General features: G+C 34.8%; 4 protein-coding genes and 1 pseudogene across 4 annotated transcripts; 2 read left to right on the forward strand and 3 right to left on the reverse strand.

Moving 5' to 3' along the window:
- Positions 1-3262: 3262 nt before the first annotated feature.
- On the forward strand, positions 3263-7459 carry LOC139504437 (uncharacterized). Its single transcript, XM_071294522.1, has 3 exons — positions 3263-3311; positions 5414-5696; positions 6850-7459. Exons 1-3 carry the CDS (start codon positions 3263-3265, stop codon positions 7457-7459), a joined length of 942 nt encoding a protein of 313 aa, XP_071150623.1.
- LOC139504518 (uncharacterized) lies at positions 4902-18570 on the reverse strand. Its single transcript, XM_071294621.1, has 3 exons — positions 15812-18570; positions 6411-6552; positions 4902-5628 (listed from the first exon to the last, which is right to left on the reverse strand). The coding sequence occupies exon 1, from the start codon at positions 18502-18504 to the stop codon at positions 16183-16185; it is 2322 nt and encodes a 773-aa protein (XP_071150722.1). The 5' UTR covers positions 18505-18570; the 3' UTR covers positions 4902-5628; positions 6411-6552; positions 15812-16182.
- On the forward strand, positions 7748-10150 carry LOC139504438 (uncharacterized; annotated as a pseudogene).
- Positions 18571-18583: 13 nt separating the features above from the next.
- LOC139504439 (uncharacterized) lies at positions 18584-20299 on the reverse strand. Its single transcript, XM_071294524.1, has one exon. The coding sequence runs from the start codon at positions 20297-20299 to the stop codon at positions 18584-18586; it is 1716 nt and encodes a 571-aa protein (XP_071150625.1).
- Positions 20300-20372: 73 nt separating this feature from the next.
- Positions 20373-21780, reverse strand: LOC139504440 (uncharacterized). The gene has a single exon (XM_071294525.1). It carries the CDS (start codon positions 21702-21704, stop codon positions 20373-20375), a length of 1332 nt encoding a protein of 443 aa, XP_071150626.1. The 5' UTR covers positions 21705-21780.
- Between the last annotated feature and the right edge of the window lie 2228 nt (positions 21781-24008).

The following is a 24008-nucleotide window of genomic DNA, read 5'->3' on the forward strand; positions in this document are numbered from 1 at the left end:
ATGTGGATATGATTGAGGATACACATTGATGTAAGTCTTGTGTAGTTGTCTCTCAATATCATGTTGGTCTTTTATATATCACGTTGGTCTTTTCAATATCACGTTAGTCCTTACAATATCACGTTGGTCCTTTCAATATCACGTTGGTCCTTTATATATCACGTTGGTTCTTTCAATATCACGTTGGTCCTTTCAATATCACATTGGTCCTTTCAATATTACGTTGGTCCTTACAGTATCACTTTGGTCCTTATAGTATCACGTTGGTCCTTTCAATATCATGTTGGTCCTTTCAATATCACGTTGATCCTTACAGTATCACGTTGGTCCTTTCAATATCACGTTGGTCCTTTCAATATCACGTTGATCCTTTTAATATCACATTGGTCCTTTCAATAATACGTTGGTCCTTTCAATATCACTTTGGTCATTTCAATATAATGTTGGTCCTTACAGTATCAAAAGACTCCTGAATATCGACTTTAGTGTCTGTCTCAAATAAATCCATGCAAAGTCACCAAGAACCAAGGTTACAAGATCATCTTTATACTCTGTTACACGGAAGGTCCAGTTATAAAATGAATTAAAAAAATTCAAGGATTTACTTTTTAAAGGGTTGATCCTTAAAAGAGATTTTCTATCAAGATAAGATGTTTAAAACATGCTGTGTTTCATAAACTCGGCCTTTGCTATCCATCCAATGAATATTAAATAGGCATTCTAGTATTGTTTTTCAATAATATGAACCAATATGGTATTTATAGTTATGCTATTGTTGACCTCTCAAATTTCCTATTAAGTGCAGACAGGACACCAAAAAAGTCAAATTTCATATTGTAAAAAATTTGCAAATTTATCCAAGGAATAACGGGGATATTTATTTCTATTAATTTTGGTCTTTTAACTATAGATATAGCTTTATTTACAAAATATCAAAAAATGTCCTTGGCAAATGAATTTGTCTCCATGATTTGTATTCATCTTTCAGTCAAAATAATGGATTTTGGCGATTTTATAAATTTTTCACATGGTTACATTAAATAATCAAGTAAATTTTCAAATTGTTATACATACACATTTTTTATATTAATTCGTGTTGCTTTAATTGTGTGTACCTCTTTAGCAGTACAGTGAAGATATGTAAAATTGTGGAAATCTGTTTAGATATTTCAAACTCATCATAGATACCAGGACTAAATTTAGTATATACGTCAGACGCGCGTTTCGTCTACAAAAGACTTATCAGTGACGCTCGAATCCAAAAGTTAAAAAGGCCAAATAAAGTACGAAGTTAAAGAGCATTGCGGACCAAAATTCCTAAATGTTTTGCCAAATACAGCTTAGGTAATCTATGCCTGAGGTAGATGCATTATCACTGTGATTGAAGACCGTACTTTGACCTATAATGGTTTACTTTCAAACTTTGTGACTCAGATTGAAAGTTGCCTTATTGGAGCTCATACTTCATCTTCTTAATTTTTAGAAATGTTTATTATTTCAAAACATGTCTCGAATATTCCACCGTTATGTAGTCTTGGACAAACCATCAATTTTTCTATCTACATGGAGCTATATTTGTAAAAAACTAAGTCTTATGATATATGAGAAACGTCTCAGGGTATACCTTAATTATGGAAAGGATTCCAAGGGGTTTATCAACAATAAACGCAATTATGAAAACAAAAACAATAAAAACAAAAATGCAGAGAAAGGACAAGACATCAATATACGTTCTCTGTTATTAAAGTGTGCCTGACAATAATACGTAATGAGGTATACGGAAATTCAACTAATACCACTGAGTTCCCCCAACCTATACAACGAGGGACTTTGATTAATTAAAAATAAAAAAAAGCAATTGTAAACCTTATAAAGCTGAAATCGAAGGATTAATTTACAGTTCTCTTTTCGAGGAGAATATAGCCGAGAAATACCCTATCGTTTAAAAAAATCAAAATGCCACAATAACTAACGTTGCACTTAACCGATCTTGTAAATATTGCATTAAAAAATTTCTATTGACTGCGACAAAAACATTTATACTTACGATCAAAACTGTCCAAAAAGTTTCTGAAACAAACCAAGCTCAATTTATTGAAATTCTTATATAAAAACCAATATAAATATTTATCGGTAATTTGTACATTTTTCCTTTGATGTGTACTCGCTGATAATGTCAGTATCACTGAACTGGCCGTGATATAAAAATTATTGGGTTAGTACGCAAATGACATGCGCGAATGCAACGCGTAAGGATCTACTTTCCCTTTCATTCACAAAATTGCGCGTTATTTCTTTTTTTGCAGAAACGTACGAGATTTTTGATGGAATGAAACACTTGACATTGTATGAAACTTTCACAAAGGCATTCTAGCCTTTTTGAACGATTGTTGTGAAAATGTGAACAGAAAATGAATGAAAAACCCGATAGACTTTTAAAAAATGCGTTTATGAAGTACAACATATCGTCCATGCTGAGTTTTTATTCATACAATACCAATACATAACCTGGTGCTGTTCCAAGTAGTTTTCTTTTTCTGTTTCTTGAGAAGTAGTTGTTTTACCTGTTCAGTCACTATAAAGTGTTACAATTCATATTTAAACGCAACACATAAATAGTTACCAAAAAGGTTCCGCTATCGCATGATGAGAGAAGTTAGAAAAAAACGAAATTTATGCATTTTCGACATGTTTGTGGGACCATGATAAACAATTTTAAAAGATGTGGTTTCATTGTCAATATGACAGATATTAATAAAACAAAGAACAAACAAGTGAACCGTGATATTCATATGCGGATCCGTAGGATAACTTTTAAAAAAGGGGGGTAACCGGTAGCCTTTATAAGGGGTGACTGAATATCGCCTATAGTCGCCGTCACGTAAAATTGGCACCATGATTTTCGTTGAAATTTTTTAAAATATTAGTGACATTTACTCGAGACGATGTTTTTCAAATAGCGGAATAAGAATCCATTCCAAATATCCACTTCTGTCCTACCTTTTATTGTATTTGCACTGTATAATCCCGACCTTCACATTATCCAAGATCATTTTTAATGGTGGAATCCGACATTGTAATTACCGGAAGTGTTTCTGTGGAGTTTCACGTACAGTTAATTTGCATATTCCTCGGAGCCACTCGGATTTTTTCATCATTTTAAAGGTTAGTCAAGAGAAATATTTTATAGCAGACGATAAGCAAAGAAGAAACATTTATAATATTACTGTATTTATCGTTCCATAATTATTTCAAACTAAAAATGCCACCTAAAAACAAAAATGTAGTCAGAAACCTACAGGTAAATACTGGTAAACAAAAGAAATAAAAAGAAATACGAAATTTAAACACAAAACAAATAAAAAATGCAGACGAATAATCTAGAAAGGAACTCTGCATAGCACATGCACTTGCTGTCCTTGCTTGTATCCTAAAGTCGACAATCCATATATATATATTATTGAACCTAAGAGTTGAAATGCATAGTAGAGTAGCACAAATGGTGCAGGGTTTTTTTCTCCAACTTGTGCCAAAACTTGACAAAATAGTGCTGGTGAGTACTCAAGTCCGGAATCTCTGTTCCTTTACCTATGCCTATAGCTATGTCCACCCCTATCAATAATCTCTGTTCCTTTACCTATGCCTATAGCTATGTCCACCCCTATCAATAATCTCTGTTCCTTTACCTATGCCTATAGCTATGTCAACCCCTATCACTGGACAGTACTCAAGTCCGGAATCTCTGTTCCTTTACCTATGCCTATAGCTATGTCCACCCCTATCACTGGACAGTACTCAAGTCCGCAATCTCTGTTCCTTTACCTATGCCTATAGCTATGTCCACCCCTATCACTGGACAGTACTCAAGTCCGGAATCTCTGTTCCTTTACCTATGCCTATAGCTATGTCCACCCCATTCACTGGACAGTACTCAAGTCCGGAATCTCTGTTCCTTTACCTATGTCTATAGCTATGTCCACCCCTATCACTGGACAGTACTCAATTCCGGAATCTCTGTTTTTTTACCTATGCCTATAGCTATGTCTACCCCTATCAATAATCTCTGTTCCTTTACCTATGCCTATAGCTATGTCCATCCCTATCAATAATCTCTGTTCCTTTACCTATGCCTATAGCTATGTCCACCCCTATCAATCAGAACTTGAAATTTTTAAACCTACCTTATACACATACGTTTATCTGATGCAATGTCCAGTCTTGAACCCTAATCATTAGTCCAAATTAATGCTGATCGACAAAATGTAATCAAATTTATAAGCTGCAAAATCAATTTTTCAAGTATGCAGTAAAAATAAAAATGAGAACAAACCCACAACCTCTTGAGAAATCATACTTCGCAGATCATTAACATCAATGAAACAAAAGTAAATTTTCATGAAATTGGGAATGATACAGATAATGTGTGAAACTGAAAGAGACAACAACCCAATTAAAGAGCTAAAAATAGCCCAATGCCACCAAGCACAACGGTTACTTTTTCTTGTTACACTGAGTAGGGATATATAAAAAAGAAGATGTGGTATGATTGCCAATGAGACAACTGTCCACAAGAGAGCAAAATGTCACAGACATTAAAGACTATAGGTCACCGTTCGGTCTCAAGAATGAGCGAACCACATACCGCATAGTCAGCTATAAAAAGACAATGTAAAACAATTTAAACGTTAGTTTTTTGTCTTAGTTAGAATTTCTTTTCAGAAACATTCTTTTTAGTGACAATCAAATTATTTTTATCATTTTTTTTTCTGAATTGAAAACTATAGGTATTGGGAGATCTCATTATGGATTCCGAATTTTTTTCTCTGCATGACCACAATTTTTTTTTCATCATCAAATTTGTTATCAGAATACATTTGTAAGAAATAAACATACCACACCTTTTTAATTTTAATATTCAACTTCATATAGTATTTTTTAGAAACAGGCCTCTAATTTTAATATTTCTTGCTTCATGGTCACCTTAAAAAAAGTCAATTAAATTTAAATTATCATGTTTATAGTAATCTGTTATACTATATAAAATTAACAACTATATGCCACTGTTCTGCCTTCAACAATGAGCCAAGCCAATACCCCCTAGTCAAACATAAATGTTCCTGAAATGACAATTGTAAAATAATTCAAACCAGAAAACTTAATGCTAATCAATTAAGAAACAAAGCAATGAAAAAACGAATACTTTACACAGCAACAAACAACAGGCACATACATACAGCTATGTTTGATTTGTTGTCAAGCTATGCAAGTCGAACAACAATTTGTTATGATTATGCAAACAAGAAGATAAATAAATGTCCCCAATCACCTTGAATACACTCTATACAATTACATACAAGTTTTTTCTATCATTTTTATGTTATATGCTGAAATACATAAACAATTAAAATTTCAGGGATTAAATCCACTACAATTAGAAGATATGTCCATACAGATGCCAGCGATGATGCTGTGCAGGATGTGGTGAAGGCAGTTAATAAGGCTGCTGTCCAGAAAACTGTCGAGAAGAACCAGAAGTTGGATGATTTCGACAAAGGTGTGGTGAGAACGACCATCTATGATCTGCACGAGAAATCCCAGTCAGTGACCATGCCAAGTCTGCAGCAAGCTCTGAAAAAGAAAGACATTGACGTTTCCATATCAACAGTGTCCGGAAAAGTGCGTTTACTGGTATTTCGGTAATTAATTTCATTCATTATGTTTGGACTTCATCTATTATTTAGTAGAACATGTATCTTAAATCATCTCTTTTTACATGCTTAATTATCAATTATATATACACACAAGTCTAAATTGAAAAAAACTTTCAAATATGAAAAGGAAGATGTGGTATGATTGACAATGAGACAACTCTCCACAAAAGACCAGAATGACACACAAATTAACAAGTATAGGTCACTGTACGGCCTTCATCAATGAGCAAAGCCCATACTCAGCTATAAAAGGCTCCTGAATCACAATTGTTGTAAAACAATTCAAACGTGAAAACTGACAGCCTAATTCAAACCTATGGTTGCGTTGCATAAAAACCTCTCCTTTTGTACATGTGCATGCAAACAAATGTCTTGTTAGATGTGTCTAAATACAGCACAAACAACATAAAAATCATTCGTTCCAAAAACTGAAACACTTATACAACTTGGAGTAATGAAATATTTACCAGCATTAAATACACATTTCAGTATTGAAAGACATCTACACATCTTGGAAATATTTACCTGCATTAAATACACATTTCAGTTTTGAAAGACATCTATACATCTTGGAAATAATTACCTGCATTAAATACACATTTCAGTATTGAAAGACATCTATGCATCTTGGAAATATTTACCTGCATTAAATACACATTTCAGTATTGAAAGACATCTATACATCTTGGAAATATTTACCTGCATTAAATACACATTTCAGTATTGAAAGACATCTTCTATACATTTAACGCGTCGCCAGTAAACTTAATTTGCGACCATCAAATCCCCAATTGATGCCGTCGGAAATATTTATGTGCTCTGTAGTCATCAGCAAAATTGTCTGAAAATAAATAAACCGCAATTAAAATTTATAGCTACAAATTATTAAACATATTGAAATAAACTCTAATGCATCAATCACTTTTGTAATATGTTCCATTTAAACATGAACCTGCAGAAGTCTCTATCAAAATGTGGTAACATCTTAAACTGACAAATATAGAATGTTATTGACACCCATCTGTACTTGAGATTTAAAAGTATGTTCTCTGCGCCCTATGTTACATGTATGTTTTAGTGTAACCCTTAAGTGTTATGGAATTGTGAATGTTTCTATTTATATGATTATTTTTTTCAGGTTCTACAAGAATGCTTCAAGCCGAAGATTTGTGTCGGAGAGGGAGGACATCGTTCTCTTGTGGATGGCATATCTTCGTAAGATACGTAAGTTTAGGCAGCAGGGTCGTCATATTGTACATTTAGATGAGACTTGGTTAAACACTAATCATGTAGTAAAGGGTGACTGGCTGGATGTTCCAAGCACGTCCATGTCTGTCTTTGAGACCCACTGTAAAGGTATCCATCGGAAAGTACCTTCTGGAAAGGGTACTAGATTGATAACCTTAGATGTTGGCTCCTTTCAACAAGGCCTAATTCCCGGATGTCGTCTTATATTTGAGTCGAAAACCAACAGCTCTGATTATCATGACGAGATGAATAAGGAGCACTTTACAGGGTGGTTCAGAGAAACACTTCTCCCTAAACTGCCTCCTCGGTCTGTAATCATAATGGACAATTCTCCGTATCACAGCCACTTAGATCCTGACTCAAGGGTACCAAACACTAGCAGCAACAAGTCAGAGATCTCGGCATGGCTGGAGAAGAGCATTGTACAGTATGATAAGAAAACAAAAAAGGCCGAGCTGCTTGATTTAGTGAAGAAAACAAACCAAAACATAGGTATATAATAAATGACCTTGCATCAGCTAATGGCCATGAGATTTTACGCACACCTCCTTATCATTGTGAGTTCAATCCCATCGAAATAGTTTGGTCTTACTTAAGAGGCAACGTAGCTAGATTTAATTATAGTTGCAAGAAAAAAAGACATTATCAAGCTTTTAGAGGAGGCCAAGTCCCATATCGATGCGGAGTGCTGGGCTAAATTTGAGACTCACGTGGAAAGGGAGTTTGAGGAAAAGCTCAGGAAACTTGATGGCATCAGAGACGAAGACGTCGATCCAGTGGTGATTGACATGACGGACGATGACAGCCAAGACAGCCAAAGGACAATTTCTTACATGTTTTCAGAGAGGGAGGAGGAGGGGAATGACGTTGAAAATGACAATGACTTTGAGGACACCGTCTCTGATACCATCAATGATGCTGATGAGATTTTGTGCAATACCTGTGGTAGCATTGAACCACTCAACCCTATTCAAAAGGACAAGTATATATCCTGGTTTCAGTGTGATGCTTGTGATCGGTAGGTACACAACAGGTGTTGCACAAAACCTGCTCTTGCGAAGAATGTCTGGTTTCGCTGCATCTCCATTTTTAACCACCGGAACCTCAGTGAACCACTAAATTCGCCACTGGAAGAAATGGAACAGTGATGTCTTCCTTTAATGCCAGTAAAATAGTAACATGAACACCATAATTTTTATTTATTAAAGATATTTTTGAATGTAGGTTAATCAAACATACATTGTTCTTATAGCAATGTAAAAAAAATAAAAAAAATATTCAAAGCATCGTAAGAAATATGATAAACAGAAAAACTCCCATCTTTTCTATGAAAGTGATTTCCTATCTATAATACTGGAAACTTTTTAAAACTTAAAAAAATTGCCATCGATTTAAATTAAAAAAAGTTAAGAATGGATTGCTATAACTGGCTTAGTTGATCTGTGATTAGTGGTGGACAGTGGGAAATAAAGGCAACAGTAGTATACCGCTGTTCAAACTCATAAATCCATGGACAAAAAACAAAATCGGGGTAACAAACTAAAATGACGGAAACGCATAAATATAAGAGGAGAACAACGACACAACACTACAATGTAACTAACACACACAGAAACGGACCAATCATCAGACAAAATCCCACGAGAATAACAAATATAACATCAAAACCAAATACATGAATTTGGGATAGACAAGTACCGTGACACGTCTTATCGCAATGTCAATTTACACTCAAAAATATGAGAAAACAAACGACGCAACGTTAAATTGTAACACACACAGAAACGAACTATACTATAACAATGGCCATATTCCTGACTTGGTACAGGACATTTTTAAAGGAAAAAATGGTGGGTTGAACCTGGTTTTGTGGCATGCCAAACCTCGCACTTAAATGGCAATGTTAAATATAACATAGAAATGACAACATAATATTACAGGACTACAATACAAATAAATAGGAAAACGAATTAGACAAAGAAACACATGATTAATGAATAACAAAAAGCATCAGGTTTAAAATTTAAAACGCCAAAAACGCGCCTCGTCCACACAAGACCCACCAGTGACGCCCAGATATAAAAGATCGAAAGCGGAAAATAGAATATTTTTAATTTGAATTACCACAAAAAAATGTTTCCTCCCTACACTTGCACTTTAAAACTTATTTAATGTCAAAAAGTTTTTTCCAATCATTTATTTTAAAGAAAGTGTTGGTACATGTACATGCGACTATTTTACGGCAGTTTCAGAACTGATACAGCTTTATACATGGGAACTGTTTACATTTCTTTACAGATTATGATGCCTTTCTTAACATACCTATGTTTAATCTTCAATTACTGATTCTTTGATAACAGTTTCTGGACAGTGAATGTTTCTATTTATATGATTATTTTTTTCAGGTTCTACAAGAATGCTTCAAGCCGAAGATTTGTGTCGGAGAGGGAGGACATCGTTCTCTTGAGGATGGCATATCTTCGTAAGATACGTAAGTTTAGGCAGCAGGGTCGTCATATTGTACATCTAGATGAGACTTGGTTGAACACTAATCATGTAGTAAAGGGTGACTGGCTGGATGTTCCAAGCACGTCCATGTCTGTCTTTGAGCCCCACTGTAAAGGTATCCATCGGAAAGTACCTTCTGGCAAGGGTACTAGATTGATAATCTTAGATGTTGGCTCCTTTCAACAAGGCCTAATTCCCGGATGCCGTCTTATATTTGAGTCGAAAACCAACAGCTCTGATTATCATGACGAGATGAATAAGGAGCACTTTACAGAGTAGTTCAGAGAAACACTTCTCCCTAAACTGCCTCCTCGGTCTGTAATCATAATGGACAATTCTCCGTATCGCAGCCACTTAGATCCTGACTCAAGGGTACCAAACACTAGCAGCAACAAGTCAGAGATCTCGGCATGGCTGGAGAAGAGCACTGTACAGTATGATAAGAAAACAAAAAAGGCCGAGCTGCTTGATTTAGTGAAGAAAACAAACCAAAACCTAGGTATATAATAAATGACCTTGCATCAGCTAATGGCCATGAGATTTTACGCACACCTCCTTATCATTGTGAGCTCAATCCCATCGAAACGGTTTGGTCTTACTTAAGAGGCAACGCAGCTAGATTTAATTATAGTTGCAAGAAAAAAAGACATTATCAACAAACTAAAACTGACGGAAACGCATAAATATAAGAGGAGAACAACGACACAACACTACAATGTAACTAACACACACAGAAACGGACCAAGCATCAGACAAAATCCCACAAGAATAACAAATATAACATCAAAACCAAATACATGAATTTGGGATAGACAAGTACCGTGACACGTCTTATCGCAATGTCAATTTACACTCAAAAATATGAGAAAACAAACGACGCAACGTTAAATTGTAACACACACAGAAACGAACTATAATATAACAATGGCCATATTCCTGACTTGGTACAGGACATTTTTAAAGGAAAAAATGGTGGGTTGAACCTGGTTTTGTGGCATGCCAAACCTCGCACTTTAATGGCAATGTTAAATATAACATAGAAATGACAACAAAATATTACAGGACTACAATACAAATAAATAGGAAAACGAATTAGACAAAGAAACACATGATTAATGAATAACAAAAAGCATCAGGTTTAAAATTTAATACGCCAAAAACGCGCCTCGTCCACACAAGACCCACCAGTGACGCCCAGATATAAAAGATCGAAAGCGGAAAATAGAATATTTTTAATTTGAATTACCACAAAAAAATGTTTCATCCCTACACTTGCACTTTAAAACTTATTTAATGTCAAAAAGTCATTTCCAATCATTTATTTTAAAGAAAGTGTTGGTACATGTACATGCAACTATTTTACGGCAGTTTCAGAACTGATACAGCTTTATACATGGGAACTGTCTAAATTTCTTTACAGATTAGGATGCCTTTCTTAACATACATTTGTTTAATCTTCAATTACTGATTCTTTGATAACAGTTTCTGGACAGTTAGTTGAGTGATTGCTATTAACCCATCCTGTATACATTAAATCAACATCTGTGATAAAGTTTCAACATGTGATATACCTTATTTTCAACAACTGTGATATACCGTTAATTCCAACAACTGTGATATTTAGTTCCAACAACTGTGATATATATTTATTCTGATTGTACATTTTGTAAATACATGCAATTCATTTATCATGTTTATGTTAAAGATATCTATTTTTAACTGTGTTTATAAAATGCAATTGAATTTTAATGTTTAATGTTGGTTTAGTTTTTAATTTTAACTTGTTGAATATGTTGTTACGCCAATATATATATTAAATATATATATATGAAAAAGCACATGCACATTATATCATGTATCTTAAGTAATTAAATCATAATTTTTGTTTAAATACACCGTTGTATTGTTTTATTGAAAATGCGCTTTTTAATGTACATGTACATATATATGGCTATAGATTATGAGATGCATGTATAGCTAGAAAAATATGTAGAAGTTTAACTATACATAAGAATTTTGCAAGTTAAAAGAAAGGAAGGGTTAAGATGGGGATCAGTTTTAACTTATAAGTTATGAGCATTGATGCATTAAGGGACTTAATCTGAAAATAAAAAAAAACATAATAGAACGTATAAGAAGTGCACAGAAAGCTGTCAATGTTCAAAATTTTCACAATGGAAAATCTATATCACACTTAAACATTGTCTCATTTTTTAATCTGGTATTATAATTTGTTATGTTTAAACATGAAACAGTTGATGTGATATGTATATGAATGAAACAGAAACTCAGCATAAAGAATATCAAACATTGATTGGTTTTAGCTTTACTCTCAAGTCTGCATTAAAAAGTCAACCTTCAGTCTTTAACAATATAAAAATAGATAGATGGCGTAACAATATATATAAAAAGAAGATGTGGTATGATTCCCAATGAGACAATTCTTCACAAGAGACCAACATTACACAGAAATTAACAACAATAGGTCACTGCACAGCCTTCAACAATGAGCAAAGCCCATACAGCATGGTCGGCAATAAAAGGCCCCGAAATGACAATGTTAAACATTTCAAAGAGTAAGCTAAAGGCCTTATTAGTAAATATTACAAAAAAGAAAAGAAAAAAAAATATGTAACACATAAACAAAGGACAACCACTGAACTACTCCTGACTTGGGACAGGCACATACATACATAATGTGGCGGGGTTAAACTTGTAAGCGGGATCCCCCCTAACCTAGGACAGTTAGTGGTATACCAGTACAACATAAGAACAAAATATAAAAATCAGTTGGAAAAGGCCCAACTCACCAGATGGACAGAAATACTAGTGGACATGGTCGGGTACTTGTACATCCCAACAACAAAGGACAATATGTCAAGTACAGGCACTCTTGCAATCAACATTATAAGATGAACACATTCAGTATTCAGTCATCAAAGTTGTAAGCTGAGTACGTTTAATAAATTTGTAACAGAAATGGCCACAAAAACATGCCAGTACAGCATATCAAATCAACCACCCTACTTTATTATCTGTGTGTATCCTGAAAGTCAAGAGTATCATGGAACTTACTGAGTTTTTTTTTGTTGCTGTATAGAGTAGAATAATTAGTTCCCTTTCAAGGAAATTGAAGGGGACTTAGGTTTGCACTCAGCCTGTCTGTCTGTCTGTCCTGCCGTCAGTCAGGCAAATCAGTTTTCTACACTTTTTTCTTCATGCTTGAAAATATTGATTTAATATTTGGTATATAATTTCATCATGGCAAGTTAAAGAATAAGTTTGATACATATTCCAGTCTGATGGTTGTGAGCAGAGTTATAGTCCTTGGACTTATAAAATTAAATAATAATTTTTCCACATTTATCTTCGCCATGCTGGAGTATATGAACTTTATATTTGATATATAGTTTACACCATGACAAGTTATAGGTCAAGTCAGAATTTTGTTTCAGAACAATGAATTCTTAACTAGTATACGTAGGGGACAATGTATTTGCATAGTTGCCATGCAGTACTCTCAGAAATGTTTGATTTTATAATTGAAATTCCCTAAATTCAGGGCAGCCGCTCATAAATTACAGGTACATGTATAAAAAGAGGGACGAAAGTTACCAAAGGGACAGTCAAACTAAAACAAACTGACAACGCCATGGCTAAAAATGAAAAAGACAAACAGCAAAACAATAGTACACACGACACAACATAAAAAACTGAAGAATAAACAACACGAACCCCACCAAAAACTAGGGGTGATCTCAGGTGCTCCGGAAGGGTAAGCAGATCCTGCTCCACATGTGGCACCCGTCGTGTTGCTTATGTGATTACAAATCCGGTAAATAGTCTAATTCGGTAGATCATATTCCTGAAAGGGAAGGGGATTGTAGTTACGACGTAAGGAACATATCCGATATCATTTGTGAAACGGTTATTCCATAACGGTCAACCAACTCGTGATGGCGTCCGTAAAATTTACGAAGGGATGATTTCAACTTCACCATTTGGAACTCTTGGTTTAATAGCTTCCTTGTGAGCAGCAAACCTCTATCAAGAAAATCATGATAGGAAATGCAAGCATGGGAATATCGTATCAATTGGGAGATATATACCCCGTATGCAGGTGCTGCTGGAATGTTGCTACTTAGAAATGGAAAGTTCACAATTGGAAAGCTGAAATCATCTCTTTTGTCGTAAAGTTTTGTTTTCAACCGACCCTCATTGTCAATTTCTAGATGTAAGTCAAGATATGAAGCCGACTTAACTGTATCTGTAGTATCGTTTATCTCTAGTTCGATTGGATAGATGCGTTCCACATAGTCACCAAATTTTGAATTGTTTAGTGAAAGAACATCATCTATATAGCGGAAAGTAGAGTTTAAGGATATTGCTAACTTCTTGTCTTTCTTCTTAAGAAGTTCCTGCATGAAGTCAGCCTCATAATGATAAAGAAACAAGTCGGCAAGTAGAGGGGCACAGTTTGTTTCCATTGGAATGCCGACAGTCTGTTGAAAAACACGTCCTCCGAACGTACAAATATGTTGTCAATCAAGAAATCAAGCATCTTGATAATATCAGTTTCAGAAAAAATTTTGTTTGAATCAGAGTGATTCTTTACAAAGTAGGATGTATCCCTCCCTAAGACAAGATACTTGTATCTACGTTGGCCATTCTTTTTTATGAAGCAAAGTAATACCAACTCTTTCAATTTGTCTTTTAGTTTGGAATGTGGGATACTTGTGTACAGAGTAGAAAAGTCAAATAATACTGTTACAAGATGAAAGAGAGTTAGATTGTATGTACTCTAAAAGATCTTTTGAATTTTTAAGTATCCACATCTGATTCACGCCACCTCTAGAATAGGCAGTTTCACAATAACTTTGAAGCCCGTCTTTGATTGCTGATAAAATAGATGTTAATAATTTAGAAAGAGGTTTCGTGGAGCACTTGGAAGACCCAGCAATATACCGTTGTTTGTAAGGACACTTATGTAGTTTAGGTATCCAATACAGTGATGGAAGATCCAGATATAAGATGTATGTGTTTTGTGTTTGTTCGTTTGAACATTAATAAGGTTCATAGATTTATCGTTTGCATGTTTTACACTTTCTCATGGCCTTTTATACATATGTAACTGGCAATGCAGTATGATGACACACAGCTGCGAATGTCTGTTGTAAATCTCTTCGACTATCTTGGGCCAAAAATAAAATATTGTTTGTTTCCCCTCCCACCACCGACCCGGTAGAATCGACGCGACTCGAAAAATTGTATTGGCCATTCTTACCAAAATTTTTTTTTTTTTTGCTATGTTGGTTTTTGGTGATATCTTTCCGATGCTGTAGTAAACGTATGTTGGTTTTTTGTAATACCTTTCCGATGCTGTAATCAACAAGCGTTTTAAATCAAGACATTTTTGCATTGAAGCGTCTAGTATATGATTCGGAATCAAGGAAAACAAACTACCTTGCTACACGATTTGTGTTGTGTGCAAGGTTGATATTTGAAAAAAATAAAATCTGAAGCATCTTTCAACCCACTGAGTGCACCTTGGCTTGGTCTTTTACCTCTGTTCCTGTTTAAAGGATAAAATCTTTGAGTAAAAATGGTCTGAATCGTGCTTTGAAATCAATCTATTTTGTCTTCGACTTCGAACAGGTTGGGCACAAGTCAGAAAATGTTGGATACGTGAATTCCCTGCTTTCACCTCTTGTGTAAACAAGACCAGTTTAAATGTGTTTTTATTTTTCAATTTATGGCATGAAATTTACAAAAGGGTACGTTTTACGTTATAACTGCATCAGTTGAATTTGTAAATACTTAAGGTATTCTAGGAACAACAAAACATACAAGTGAAGCCTTGTTTTTTCTAGAACTAGAAAAAACATGCAAATCTTTTGTTTAGGAAGTAATTGACCAAGCTGCATGATTCAGGTGCAACTGAACATAACTGAATTATGGTCACTGCTATTGAAAATTTTTATTCTTTAAATTTTAATTCCCAAGTCATTAATTTAAGTCACTAACACATCTTTTTGTCATCTCATAATTGATGATCAAGGTATGAATTGGTAAACAGGAATGGATTTTTTTTTGTGAGTTATGCATCAAATTAGACTTGAAATAAGCTTGATTTTTAACTAATTAAACACTGTATGAAGATAATTCGTCAAAGGCTGTAACTTTTTATTGTAAATGATGTTTCAACCTAAAAATACACAATATGACAATATTCAACTAACACACAAGTCACAAGTTTGATATGTTGACATCGCGATTGATAACCGTTAATTAGACACAATAAGCAGTTCAAACATTTGTTCAATAATAATGTGCATATCACTTACGCATTGACGGCCTATATCATATCAATCATTTGCTAATAACTTGTAGGTTTTCCAGAATGAACAAAGAAGTTCAAAAACCATTTCAGTGTTAAATCGATAAAAGGGGAGAGAAACGAGTCTGTATACAGTACTTTCTGCTCATGATAATACCTCCATAATTTGGAGCACCACTTCTTTAACGTATAATGTACTTTATCACATAAACAATTCAGGATAAATCCGTCATAAAATCAATACTAATATCGGAAAAGTTATCAGATTAAAATAATCGCCATACAATCCAAAATTAATTATCAATCAAAGTTATAATGTTTATCGATCCGATACATTCCCCGCCATAAAGTTTGTGTGAAATTAACTCTCATTTGTTACTAACATTGTTCTTCAACTGGAAGCAACACTACAATTCTGTGTGCAGATCTTCGGATCAATAAGTCCTGAGTTCCGGTGTATTTAGTTCCCGGTCCAATGTTCTTGTATCGAACGGTTACATCCCTCGTCACACCATCTCTACTTGAGTTTGCTTCAACTATTTGTCCTAATTTCCAATTACTACGAAACGAATTGTTGTCCTGTACAAGAACAAGGTCCAAAACTTGAAGGTTCCGTTTACTCACATGCCATTTCTGCCTAATAATTAACGATGGAAAATAATCTCTGTGCCATTTTCTCCAAAATGTATTAACTACTTGTTGCACGAATTTCCAACGTTTTTTGAAATTGTCTGATTCATCCCAATGTCCTACTGGCACATTCGAAGATGCTCTTCCGAGAATAAGATCATTCGGACATAAATATGTTCCCTCGTTCGGATCAGACGTTGAAGTTCCTATAGGTCGCTCATTCAAAATGTTGGCTACTTCAAGTAACACGGTTTGTAGTTCAGAAAATGTCATGATTGATTGTCCAATGGCAAGACTCAAACTTTTCTTGACGGATTTAATCAATGCTTCACTGCATCCATTTTCCCAAGGAGCGTCAGCTGCTTTTGTAAATTCCCATTCCATGCCGTTACCGTTCCCAAACATTTTGATCGTATCCCAATGCCAACTTTTTACTACTTCCTTTAGTTCCTTACTAGCTGATACTAGTTGTGATCCAAGATCCGACCTTATCTTCTTAGGATATCCTCTAATAGATGTAAATCGTCGTAATACCATTATGAAACTACTATTATCGTATCCACCAGCAAGATCTACATATACAGCTCTACTGCTCATGCAGTTGAACAACACTCCATAAGCTTTTCCACGAGTGCGCCCCTTAACGGTATCCTTAATTGTAAGAGGTCCGAAGAGGTCTACTGAACAGTACGAAAACGCTGGTGACGGTTGAAGTCGTTCCAACGGTAATGGTCCCATTTGTTGTCCAATACATTTGTTTTCTCGTCTTCGACATATAATGCATTTTTTCCTAATCATAGAAATGTATTTGCGCACCTTTGGAATCCAGAATCTGGATCTCACTTTAGCCAATGTTACGTCTACTCCTGCGTGATCCTGATCATGTACTGACTTTAAGTATAACCACACATAATGCCCTTTATTAGGTAATAGCATTAAATCAGTTCTGTTCCAAGTGGCTTTCAGCCAATCAGCTAATCTTTTACCAACAACAACTATACCCGCGTCATTCTTTTCTGGAGATAGTCTTCGAAATGTTTTTGTCCAATTATCCGAAATGTCTCTTTGTAAATATCTAATCCATTCAAATTCTGCAGCATTTAGACTTTCGGCAGTTACACCCATTGATGCACCTTTGAATGATTTCGTAGTGGCGATTCGCATCAGTATGCATGTTACTCGCAAAAGTTTTGAATATGATGAAATGTTTTCCAGTTTAACATCTTCGAAATTTAAACCAGACATTGTATCATTCATCTTCTTGATATCAGATGACATAACAATACCTATCGTGTCGGGTAGCTCGTCATTACCTAAATTACAATCTTGCCTTAAAGGCCACTGGTCTATTGGATCATTTAAAAATTTAGGTCCATTTTTCCATATTGAGTTCTTAACTAAATCATTAGGAGATGTAATCCTTGTTGCGAGGTCCGCTGCATTGAATTCACTTGGTACCCACCACCAATCGGACGGTTCCGTCTTATTTTGAATTTCTGCTACTCTTGTAGCAACAAATGTGCCGAATCCATAACTCTCTCGTTGAATTTGTGCCCTAACAATCATTGAATCGACTATGTGTATAACTCGACTAAATTTATAATCCATCTCCTCTACTAACTTTTGTCTAATTCTAGCTGCCAATACAGCTCCACATAATTCGAGTCTAGGAACAGACATCTGTTTAGTTGGTGCTATACGGTTTTTTGCTATCACTAACCGTGATTCAAATCCCGCTTGATCTGTTCCCCATCTGACATATGCACATGTTCCATAAGCTAATTTACTTCCATCCGAAAATATGACTAGCATGGGATCCCCAACAGCATTATTTGGCTTTAAACATCTGTGAAATTTCAACTGTTCTATGTCGAAAAGCTCTTTGAAAAAATCCATCCATTCTAACCGTGATTCTGCTGACATGGCATAATCCCATCGAGAATTGTGTAAAGTCTTGTCATTTGTATTGTTTTCTATGCATAGCTTTCGCATTAGAACCTTAGCTGCTAAAGTATACGGAGTAGCAAGTCCTAACGGATCATATACACTAGCAACTTGACTGAGTACCATTCGAGGAGTTAATGACGTAGGTACGCTACTTTCAATCTGTGACTTCGTTATATTTTCTCCTTTCCGAACATTTTTGTACTTAGGAGAAAAAATTAATCTTCACCTTGAAATCGAACAAGTCTTGTTTTGGATCCCACCTCATTCCGAGAATTTTCTCATGCGCAAATTCATCTAAATCAACCTCCACGGATTCACCACTAACTGGGGATTGTAGATTACTGCCGCATTTTTCATTCCCAGATATAATCCAATGTTTAATGCGAAAACCTCCACATGCCAGCATTTTCTCGGTCTGCTGGGTTATCAAACGAGCATTATCTACACTTTCAACTGACTGTAATATATCATCTACATAACTATTTCTTATCACCATTTTTGATGCATCTGGGTAGATGTGTTGATACATTTGTGCTGTTTGGTGTAATGCAAGCGTCGAAATAGCTCCACTCGGTCTGTCGCCAAAAGTAACTGTCAACAATGCATAGTGATCTGGATCTCTGTGTGTTTCTAAATTTCTCCACACAAATCGGTGTGTGTGCTGATCTAACGGTGAAAGTCTTATCGCATTGTACATTTTTGAAATGTCACCAGCCAAAGCTATAGATTCTTGTCTGAAACGAATTAAGACCGCTAACAAATCATTGATCACATTGGACCCTTTCGCCCAATAGTCATTCAGAGTGTGTCCCATATAAGATGATGAGGAGTTAAATACGATTCTTAATGGTGTCGATTTTGATTCGGGTTTTAATACCTCATGATGTGGTATGTAATGTATCGGACCGTTATGTCTCATCATTTCCTCCTTGGTCAATTTCCTTGCTATGCCACGTTTCACCATATCCATAATCTGTTCATCGTAGGCACTTGCATATTTTAATGAATTTCGGAGTAGTCGTTTTTCGGTAGATCCAAGTCTTGATACGGCTGAATTCACGTTATTTGGTAGGTTGTTTGGATTTTTTATCCAGGGGTAATTTACTATCCATTGCTGTGATTCTTCATCATGTATCATGCCTGATTTAATGATATTTAATTCCCTCTCCTCTCTTAAACTATGTTGCGATTGTCCCACAGCACATTTGCCACACTTACATGAACCACATTTTAATGTGGTTTGTTTCCCTGGTCCTTCTATGTCAAAAAGAGAATCTAGTTTGTCTTTAATACTGTCTCTGTCCAATACATGAATATCATTTAACGGAATGATTTTTCCAGATGCCCAGTAAATACGGACTATGCCATGGTTTGACAATTTTGGCACTTCTAGTAGAGGATGACTGCCACGAATGCAGTACCCAAACTGATTTTTCATTAACTGTAGATTTCCAATTTGTTCTTCTTTATTAGGCATTAAAATACAACAATCTGTGCCGATCAATATGTCTACTTGGCCAGTTGGTCTATGTATATCATTCTTGTTGATACCTTTGAACAGTTGTTCGACTCTACTCATATCAACTCTTGCAACCTCGGCCGTAACTTCCTCCATGCCATATGCTTTTATTGTCCATATCTTACCTCCAAGGTCAGTCAACGGTATTACATACTCTTTGCTTTGTACATGTTCGGTTACATTCCCAACCTTTGTCACAGATAATGTTATATCTTGTCCAGATAATCCTAATCGTTTAGCAGTTTTGTGTGTGATCAGTGACATGTTTGCTCCAGGGTCCCAAAGTGTTGTCAAAGACATGTCCTTACACTGAACTGAACTGATCATCAATAGTACCCCATTCTTGTTCTTGTCATCGTTTATCACCTGTGTAGAGTTATGAAAGGATATGCCATCCATGTGTGCAGTGTGCAAATTTTTGTGATGAATTTTCCCACATGGTTGATGAAGTTCATTTTGTATGTCACAAGGTTTACGGCTGTGACAATGTCTTGACAAATGTCCTATCTTTAGACAACTGAAACATCCACCATTTTTTTCTCACTAAATCAACCTTTGTCTGACTATCTAATCTCGCAAATATAGAACAATCACCTATTTCATGATTATCTGATTTGTGATACCAACATTTAAACTTCCCTTCTGTATTTCTATTTGTACCGGCATATTTGTCTGCATTGTATCGACTTGTTGGTTTGTTTGACATTGCTTGAGCTACCTGTGCAAGACCTTCAACAACCTGTTTCATCACTTGTTGGTTCTCTTGTAATTGTACTTGTAAGGGATCTACAGCTACATCATTATTATTTGCGTCATTTTCGGATTCATTTGCATCCAAAGTATTGATCTTTCCTTTTGCTGTTCCATATTCACGCAAATCAGACTCCATGTACTCAAGAGCACTTTTTTCCTCTAACAAAAAATTTAAGAACTCTTTGAAACTCAGGGGAATACTTTTCGATTCTGTCTTTTGTTTTCGCAATGCCCATTCACGTTTTTGTATAGGGGGTAGGAGTTTTTCTATCTGACTCACCATAGTTGCTGTGTTCATCTCGGATTCGAGGTTCATACGTTTTAAATCAAGCCAACATTTCTCGACAGTTTCTACTACCGAAATAAACTTCATGTTGTCACCTTCTTGAACTTTCTTTAATCTTTTTAATTCATTTAATATGTGATCAATCAATTTCTCTGCTCTGCCATATTTCATATCAAGACGCCGAAACATTTCCTCGAAATCATTGTCAACACCTTTCACAACAGTTAAGGCTTCACCACTTAAACATTGCTTCAGAGCATAAGGATCTTTACCGTATGACGATATCATGTGTCTTTCATAATCAACTTTGAAACTTGGATAATCACGAATACTGCCAGCAAAAATAGGAGCCTCTAATTTTTTCACCCTAAACGTTTCAGTATCTTTATTTTTCTTAGCATGCTTCATGGAGTTTTGTTCTTTTAACTTACTGTCTTGTTCATGCTTTATCTTCTGTCTTATATTCTCACACAATGATCTTGATTTACAAAGTTCTCGGTACATACTAGTTAAATCATGATTATATTCGTTTATCTTTGGTTTGTCTTCTTCATTTTCAGAATCAAATGTTTCTAAAAATACCTCATGTCTTGCTTCTAGTTCTGTGTAAGCTGTTTCCAAATCTTGAAGTATTTTTTCAACCACAATTATTCCAGACTCATCCTGTATTCCTTCTAGTAAGCGACCATATATTCTATGAAATCTCCCTTTGGCCGTACTTCTTTTCTTCTTTGTTACTCTTTTGTGATCGGCATCAACAGACATCTTGCCTTGCGTTGAAATGTATGAAGATAATTCGTCAAAGGCTGTAACTTTTTATTGTAAATGATGTTTCAACCTAAAAATACACAATATGACAATAAACACTTGCTTTCATTACACCTATTGTTATCATCACCTTCCTTAAACCATATCCTTATGAATGTGAGTTTAAAGAAATACCAGTGTATCATACCCACAAGTGAAGGCAACAGTAGTATACCGCTGTTAAAAAAAAGTCATAAATTGATTGAGAAAAAAAGTCCAGGTTACAAAATAAAAAAACTAGGGGAAAACGTTAACTATGAGGGAAAAACACCGAAACAATATAATACTGAAGTTCAACAAAAATACCAAAAAACCAACACTGCGATGCACCATAAAATGTTCACATTTTTTTTACAATTGACTCCACTGAAAAAATGTACCATTGCATTGATGTATAAGGTGTCAGAACTAGGTTTGACCTACATATATGTATAAACTAATTTTATTTAACAATGGTTGAGTCACTGTTTGCTAAATGATCTAGGTGGTGCAACTACTGCATCGCTGACCTTTCAACACTGACCATAACGTTGTGACATTTAATTCCTCACGTGACATCTGCACTCGTTTCTGATTGTAATTGACTAGGATTATCAGTTTCTCAACCGAATGTCAATGGTTGACAGCCACAAAATTAAAAAAATAGTGCTGAAAGTGACTTGAATAACCATCAATCAACCAAACACATTATGTAGAGACTTTTTTTAAACAACGACCCGAAAAAGCGTAACATTGAGTACAATTGTGTTCACATTTTGTAGATATCAAAATAATATACAATTTATTAATGTCTTTCAAGTTTGAACATGTACAGGTAAAAATTCACTGATGTGAAATATATCTGAAAAAAATACAAATGTAAAACAAAAGATGAAAGATGTCGCACGCCAAACCCATTTTGTATATATTTTAAAACTTGAACAAACCTACACAACATATGTCGCTAATTATTGTTTCACACCTACAGCATTCTTCGATTACATCGTTAACTGTATGTATGGAACGCCATAACGGTCTTATAGTGTAAATATTTAATGTGCTGCGTAGCTTTGATTTTGTCCTGTCATTTCATCTTTATGTTACGTACAGATGCCTTTATTTCTGACAGTTCATCTTTGTGTTATGTCAAATTAATTAATGGTTTGGTCAATCAATGTGATATGTCATTTTCAAAATTTGTTGTGTGCTATAGGCAATACATTAAACTGTAACTACTATATGATTTGTGAATACCTCCAAATTTTATGATTAACCACTTTTACTTTCTTTCATATGTTGTGTGTATTCTACCTCCAATTCAGTTGATAATTGCATCTTGCCTCAAATGTGATTGTTGTGCTAAATTTTCTAAACATTTGTTCTGATACATCTTACTTAAATGAAATCGTCATAATATTATAGTCTAACGACTTTAGTTTATACATATGTATCTCCAGTGAAAAACATAATACATAATGGTATAGTTCATATGCGTTTGAACAATTGGTAATCTCTGTTAGCATTTATTACGTTATGTGCAAATGCCTTTTAAATGTTTTACATGTGTATGTCCAAACACCCAATAGATTAGTTGCAAACACTTATAACCTTTTATATACAAAATGTTAAATTATGCATTAAAGATACTATTTTGGAATACTGTCTGTCAGGTGATATGGAAGATCTTCCTTCTGTTGATTTGTCATGTTATGATCAAACATTTTTTGAATATTGAAAATGAAGATTAGATCTTTTTCCATAATTTACAGCATAAATAAATGCAAGGAGGAAAAGACTTTCACGCGGAAATTTACAAATAATATTCTACATTTACTATGTTGTTTCTTGTCTACTATTATTTGTCTGTTTGTCTTTTCAATTTTTAGCCATAGCATTGTCAGTTTATTTTCCATTTTATGATTTTGATTGTTCCTCTGGTATCTGTTGCCTCTCTTTTTGACGTCAACAATGATCAGATATTTAATTAATTAGCTTATTTGATAATTTGTTTTTTGGTTTGTAAAAATGCAAATGCATGTATAATATAGCATTGTATAGTGCATTACAATTATTAAAGTTGATTAAACATTCACAAACATAATCAATGTCTGAATATAAATGGATACCTTTTTTCTTCGTGTATGCAACAGATTGAAACAGAAAATCTAACTACTGTACAATACTAGTTCGTCAATGCAAGAAACTTGCTTTTTGAAAATATTAGTAAAGCTGAAAATTTGGAAATGCGACCCATCGAGGGCATTGCAACTTTTAAAGTTGATT

This window comes from Mytilus edulis, chromosome 14, assembly GCF_963676685.1.
Source record: "Mytilus edulis chromosome 14, xbMytEdul2.2, whole genome shotgun sequence".
In the NCBI taxonomy this organism is placed as follows: Eukaryota; Metazoa; Mollusca; class Bivalvia; order Mytilida; family Mytilidae; genus Mytilus; species Mytilus edulis.

Excerpts from the sequence above, each read along its gene's own strand:
- LOC139504518 (XM_071294621.1), bottom strand. The coding sequence starts at position 18,504 with ATGGTACTCAGTCAAGTTGCTAGTGTATATGATCCGTTAGGACTTGCT.
- LOC139504437 (XM_071294522.1), top strand. The coding sequence starts at position 3,263 with ATGCCACCTAAAAACAAAAATGTAGTCAGAAACCTACAGGTAAATACT. Across the intron at positions 3,312-5,413 it reads AAACCTACAGGTAAATACTG|GGATTAAATCCACTACAATT; the intron begins GTAAACAAAAGA and ends TTAAAATTTCAG. Across the intron at positions 5,697-6,849 it reads GTGCGTTTACTGGTATTTCG|GTTCTACAAGAATGCTTCAA; the intron begins GTAATTAATTTC and ends TATTTTTTTCAG.
- LOC139504439 (XM_071294524.1), bottom strand. The coding sequence starts at position 20,299 with ATGGATGGCATATCCTTTCATAACTCTACACAGGTGATAAACGATGAC.
- LOC139504440 (XM_071294525.1), bottom strand. The coding sequence starts at position 21,704 with ATGTCTGTTGATGCCGATCACAAAAGAGTAACAAAGAAGAAAAGAAGT.